Genomic DNA, 6750 nt, shown 5'->3' on the forward strand with positions numbered 1-6750 from the left:
AATTGGATTCAGGTCTGGGGAACGGGTGGGCCAGTCCATAGCATCAATACCTTCCTCTTGCAGGAACTGCTGACACACTCCAGCCACATGAGGTCTAGCATTGTCTTGCATTAGGAGGAACCCAGGGCCAACCGCACCAGCATATGGTCTCACAAGGGGTCTGAGGATCTCATCTCGGTACCTAATGGCAGTCAGGCTACCTCTGGCGAGCACATGGAGGGCTGTGCGGCCCCCCAAAGAAATGCCACCCCACACCATGACTGACCCACCGCCAAACCGGTCATGCTGGAGGATGTTGCAGGCAGCAGAACGTCCTCACGGCGTCTCCAGACTCTGTCACGTCTGTCACATGCTCAGTGTGAACCTGCTTTCAGGGCGCCAGTGGCGAATTTGCCAATCTTGGTCTTCTCTGGCAAATGCCAAACGTCCTGCACGGTGTTGGGCTGTAAGCACAACCCCCACCTGTGGACGTCGGGCCCTCATACCACCCTCATGGAGTCTGTTTCTGACCGTTTGAGCAGACACATGCACATTTGTGGCCTGCTGGAGGTCATTTTGTAGGGCTCTGGCAGTGCTCCTCCTGCACAAAGGCGGAGGTAGCAGTCCTGCTGCTGGGTTGTTGCCCTCCTACGGCCTCCTCCACGTCTCCTGATGTACTGGCCTGTCTCCTGGTAGCGCCTCCATGCTCTGGACACTACGCTGACACACAGCAAACCTTCTTGCCACAGCTCGCATTGATGTGCCATCCTGGATGAGCTGCACTACCTGAGCCACTTGTGTGGGTTGTAGACTCATGCTACCACTAGAGTGAAAGCACCGCCAGCATTCAAAAGTGACCAAAACAGCCAGGAAGCATAGGAACTGAGAAGTGGTCTGTGGTACCACCTGCAGAACCACTCCTTTATTGGGGGTGTCTTGCTAATTGCTTATAATTTCCACCTGTTGTCTATTCCATTTGCACAACAGCATGTGAAATTTATTGTCAATCAGTGTTGCTTCCTAAGTGGACAGTCTGATTTCACAGAAGTGTGATTGACTTGGAGTTAAATTGTGTTGTTTAAGTGTTCACTTGATTTTTTTTGAGCAGTGTGTATATATATTTTAATTTTAAATACGTATACATAAGTATTCAGATCCTTTACTCAGTACTTTTTTAAGCACCTTTTTTCAGCAATTCCTGCCTCGAGTCTTCTTGGGTATGATGCTACAAGCTTTACACCTGTATTTGGCATGTTTCTCCCATTCTTCTCTGCAGATCCTCTCAAGCTCTGTCAGGTTGGATGTGGAGTGTCGCTGCACAGCTACTTTCAGGTCTCCAGAGATGTTCGATTGGGTTGAAGTCCGGGCTCTTAGGATTGTTGTCCTGTTGGTGAACCTTCGCCCCAGTCTGAGGTCCTGAGCGCTCTGGAACAGGTTTTCATCAAGGATCTCTGTGCTTTGCGCTGTTCATCTTTCCTTTGATCCTGACAAGTCTCCCAGTCCCTGCCGCTGAAAAACATCCCCACCGCATGATGCTGCCACCACCATGCTTCACCGTAGGGATGGTGCCAGGATTCCTCCAGAAGTGAAGCTTGGAATTCAGGCCAGAGTTCAATCTTAGTTTAATCAGACCAGAGAATCTTTAGGTGCCTTTTGGCAAACTCCAAGCGGGCTGTCATGTGCCTTTTACTGAGGCCGCTCCACCATAAAGGCCTGCTTTTGTTGGAGTTCTGCAGAGATTGTTGTCCTTCTGGAAGTTTCTCCCATCTCCACAGAGGAACTCTGGAGCTCTGTCAGAGTGCCCATCGGGTATTTGGTTACCTCCCTGACCAAGGCCCTAATCCCCTGATTGCTCAGCCCGATTGCTCAGTTTGGCCGGGCGGCCATCTAGGAAGAGTCTTCGTGGTTCCAAACTTCTTCTATTTAAGAATGATTGAGGCCACTGATTGAGGCCAGCTCTACAGACAATTTCTTTGACCTCATGGCTAGGTTTTTGATCTGACATGCACTATCAACTGTGGGGACATTATATAGACTGGTATGTGCCTTTCCAAATCATGTCCAATCAATTGAATTTACCACAGGTAGATTTCAATCAAGTTGTAGAAACATCATCTCAAGGATGATCAATGGAAACAGGATGCACCTGAGTTCAATTTCGAGTCTCATAGCAAAGGGTCTTAACTTTATGTAATACATTTGCAAAAATGTATTTTATTTTGTCATTGGAGTATTGTGTGTAGATTGAAGACGTATTAAATCAATTTTAGAATAAGACTAACGTAACAATGTGGAGTGGTCCGAATACTTTCCTCAATTCACTGTATATAACTTTTGGACAGTTTGATGGATGCACCATGTAACCTCTGCGTAAATGTGATTTTATACGACGCAATGACATTTGTTCAGAAGAAATTCACGAAAACTACATTGTGTAATATTACAATTGGGGGATTGCAGGGCAGATGTTCCATCGTCAGTTTTTCATATTCGATAAACGAGGGGTCTTCAATTGGTAACTGGGATGTTTATTCTACTCTGGCTAATAAGGGGACGCTGGATACATTTTGGTGAAATGAAAGGGGGGGACTAAGGAGTACTAAAAAAACCTCCATTATTAGATGGGAACATCTGTAGGGCAGATGATTTGTGGATTTAATCTCTACGGAAAAAGCGAGAGGGAGCGTGATGAGGACACAGGAGTTAGTTTACTGATGCGGCACCAGCGCTTTTCATCGTTGATTTGATATAAATATTGTAGGTAAAGTATTGTTTAATTTAATTACTTACGAGTTATTTGCCGTTGCTGTTACCGTTCATTGAATAGGCTTGCTGTTTTGTCGGTTTAAAAAAGTAACCTTTATTTACATTGTAACGTATTTAAAAAGGTAATTGTGTATTTCTGCAATTACCAACAATACCCACAGCTCGTATAATTTAATACCGCTAAAGTAGGCTATGCGTAAAACATTACGTGCAACCGTCTCACTGCTGGTATTGTGTACAGTAAAGGATTCTGAGTGTTTTCCATCTTGTCTTTTAGAGATGTCGACTAGTTCAAGCTATTAAAAGCCTACAGTTTACAGAGCTATTAAATGTACATGTTCCTCTATCGTACCGAATACTCACTACTCAGCGACAGCGTTTGATACTGTATCTCCAAACCATAAATCTAATGGTTGTGTGCCTTATTTTGCAGATATTCCTCAGATATTCCTATCTGGATTCTGATACTCCACTCCAAACGTCCTCAATCCTTGTCGTGATAAAGCACTTTAGGTGCACATTTTTGCAAGTAATATGTTATTTCCTGCTCTGCTGCTGCTGGCGCTGTCTTCGGTGTTAAGTTCAAAAGAGTGCCCTCACCACTGCCTCTGCTACGAACACTCGGATTTGGTGGACTGCCGAGCGCGCGGGTTCCTCCAAGTGCCCCATGGCCTGTCCCATGGCACCTGGCTGCTGGACCTGGGTGGCAACTTGCTGATGGAAGTGCGGAGCCGTGCCTTTGCCGGACTTTGGTCACTGCGGGTCCTGGTGCTGTCTGACAGTGGAATCCAGCTGCTGCAGCCCGAGGTAACACATGCGAAACCCATATAATGTCATATACCCATGGAGGACCTACTGTGTATATGTTTGGTCCAGCCCAGCACTAGTAATGGATTGAGAAACACTGCAATAGCCTATGCATTAGATAACATTAGTGGCATAGTTTAGCATAAGGATTTGATGGTGGATATGAGGGTTTGATACCGATTTTACTTTTTCATGTTCATAATTTAGTGTACCTTCCTCCTCTCCCAGGCCTTCTACTCCCTCTCCTTTCTGGAGAAGCTGGACATGAGCCGTAACAAACTGCGCCGGCTGCCGTTGGACTTCTCCCACAGTCTGTCCTCGGTCCGGGAGCTCCGGCTGGACCACAACACCCTTGAGTGGCTAGAAGTCTCCAGCCTGGAGCACCTGGAGAGCCTGGAGAAGCTGGACCTCAGCCACAACCACATCACCTTCCTGCAGCCAGGAGCCTTCCGGGGCCTGTCTCGCCTACGCCACCTCTACCTCCATGCCAACCAGCTGCGAGCTGTGCGCCATGGTTCCCTGTCCATGCTGCCCGTCCTGGAGGCCCTGCAGCTGGGCCAGAACAACATCACTCACATCGACACGGAGGCTCTGGCTCCCCTGCACAGTCTCACCCTTCTGGGCCTGGAGGGAAACCAGCTGCAGCACCTTAAGTTCAAGACCTTCCTGAGCCTCCACACGGCCGGCACCCACCTGCAGCTAGCTGGCAACCCGTGGAACTGCGACTGCGACCTGCACCGGGTCTTCAGCAAGCTGCTGAGTGTGCGCCACCTTCACGTTGACGACTACCACAACGTGACGTGCCACGAGCCTCTGCAGCTGGCGGGCGCCTCGCTGGCGTGGGTGGACAATCAGTTGTGCATGGCAGAGACGGCCACCGTGCTGGTCATCACCGTAACGGTGCTGGTGACCGTGTTGGCAGCTGTGGTCATGGCCGAGCACACCCGCAAGAAGAACCAACATGGCGGCAAGAGCTGGGATGCTGAGTCGCAGACCCAGGAGAGGTGACTGTCATGAGGAAGGGACACTGAGTGAGTAATAAATTCCATAGATGCATTTTCCCTCACCGATCTAGGATCACATTTTACACCATGCTCCCTGGTCATTTTATGTTTGAAGAAGAAGAAAAAAAGAACAGGGCCATTTCCCATCTGCAGCAAACTGACTGTGAGAGTTCATAACACACCTCAGGCTCAGACTGCTCCTTAACATTCAGTTGAACTTGTGGCACTCCTTCTCTCTTCTACTTCATCATGGTCATAACGTATGGCCTATTCTGGTTCCAAGCCTGAGAAACAATATTTTAGAGTATGAGCAGTTTTGTATGATATATCTAGAAGTCTGTGACTTGTGGAACTTGAGGAAGGGACATCATTATTTTTCGATGTATCATTTAACTACCCGAAGTGTATGACTGCCTACAATTTATCCTGTTAATTTCTTTCTTAAAAGTACAGTACAGTGTTTATTTTTCTGTTCAACATTTTCTCTTCAATGTCTATTCCATTTCTGCACACTGTTGAGAACATGGGTGTCATGTTTCAAATGTAGGCCTATACTCAAAGTACAGTAGTTATTTTTGTCTCATGAATGATTATCTTCTAACACATGCATAGGTTTGATAGAGAATGTATTGTATACAGATGGTAATAAAGTATGACTCTTTTTTTTGACTCTACCTTGTGATGTACCTGGATTAAATCTTTGCCAGATTTGAGTATAGGGGTCTCCACTTTCCCTGTTCCATGCACTGCACTAGAGTTAAACACTCCCTTAGATGATCAACATCTCAGATTATTCACCAATGAATCACCTCTATTCCAGTTCACACACAGATTAAAGACGGTTTCAATCTATCTTGGTCTGCCATGATGTGACAAAATGTTCTCCCCTTTTAGATGACAATGTGCGTTTGGTAACATACGTTTTGCTTTTGGGTTTGGCCTCCAGCCTGGAGAAGCCGGACCTCGGCCCCAACCACATCGTATTCCTGTGGGTTTGGTGATATTGAAATAGAGCACAGATGAAACACTTTGAAGTACTTCATTTTAGGAAGTGCACGGTTTTGCATTAGACTCCAATAAAGGACATAAAGGATTTCATATTCTGACACCGGTCTTTGCCCAGAAACAAATTGCTGCAGGGTTTAAAAGGCTTGAATCCAGGTCACAGGGAGAATGTGGCATATGGGCCTGGCCTCCAGAGTAACAGCAGCAGATTACGGCTATGATTAAAAACTAGAGGAGGAAACCGACTGCCACGGGTAGAAAACAGACAGCCACTCAGCTCAAATCCCCTGGGCAGACCTTATCTAAGAGGAGGATAATGTCCAGAAATTGAACCTGTATCAGTACTGATGCTGTTTCTGCTCAGGAGCCTTATAAATGGATCTGGATAAGGAGAAGCGACTCAGCAATGGCGATATGGGCCAGCCACCCATGTGACCAAAGCTATTATCAGATAACAATGATATGATATAACAGTGGCATAATAACCGTCTACTACCACCAGTATTACAATGTTTTAGTTGTCAGAACCCAGTGCAGACAGATGAGATTGACGTAGGGCGTGTTAATACAAACTAGCTCATCTTAAACACAGGACAGAAGAAGGTATTATAAATTACATGAATAAATTCCATTCGCTCATATTGCACAACAGAAACTAGATGCCATTGTCTCCAAAGAAACCTCTCTAATTTAGCCAAGAGAAAATAGTATGGGATTTTATGATAAAGTATTCATAATCAACCCAGAGGATTTCCTTAGCTTCATACCTTCAACACCCCAGTTCAAACTTAACCTAGCCTCAACCACAACCCTAACCCTAGATTCATGTCCACATCCCAGTTCAACCCTAACCCACAACTCTAAACAGAATCATAACTGTAGCTTCATGTCCACATCCTGGTCCACAACCCAAATAATCTGTAAGTAACTTGAGTTACACAATACATTTTCAGATACTATAGGATGATTTGGACATAAAGTGTGGAAATGCTAATAGAGGAACCATTGACTTGCATTGGATTTGTGCCACAAATACTATAGAATTAGCATTTGAATCAGTGGCCAGTAAAACCAAAGCATCGTACCTTGTCCATAGACTGCTTAAAGGGTAAGGAAACCAATTTTGGTGAACTATTCCTTTAAGCTTCCTAATGCATTTTCCTATTATTAAAAATGTATTAGTAATGTT

The 6750-nt window shown here is 45.7% G+C and overlaps 1 protein-coding gene across 1 annotated transcript; it reads left to right on the top strand.

Annotated features, from left to right (window-relative positions):
• The first annotated feature begins 1278 nt into the window (after positions 1–1278).
• Positions 1279–5230, top strand: LOC110486404 (uncharacterized). Its single transcript, XM_090196519.1, has 2 exons — positions 1279–3552; positions 3781–5230. Exons 1-2 carry the CDS (start codon positions 3280–3282, stop codon positions 4558–4560), a joined length of 1053 nt encoding a protein of 350 aa, XP_090052645.1. The 5' UTR covers positions 1279–3279; the 3' UTR covers positions 4561–5230.
• Positions 5231–6750: the final 1520 nt, after the last annotated feature.

Source organism: Oncorhynchus mykiss, chromosome 13 (genome assembly GCF_057628025.1).
Source record: "Oncorhynchus mykiss isolate SJ-2025 chromosome 13, ASM5762802v1, whole genome shotgun sequence".
In the NCBI taxonomy this organism is placed as follows: Eukaryota; Metazoa; Chordata; class Actinopteri; order Salmoniformes; family Salmonidae; genus Oncorhynchus; species Oncorhynchus mykiss.

Bases quoted from the DNA above. Each gene is read 5' to 3' on its own strand.
- LOC110486404 (XM_090196519.1), top strand. From the start codon at position 3,280: ATGTTATTTCCTGCTCTGCTGCTGCTGGCGCTGTCTTCGGTGTTAAGT. The intron at 3,553-3,780 runs GTAACACATGCG...CTCCTCTCCCAG, and splicing joins TCCAGCTGCTGCAGCCCGAG to GCCTTCTACTCCCTCTCCTT.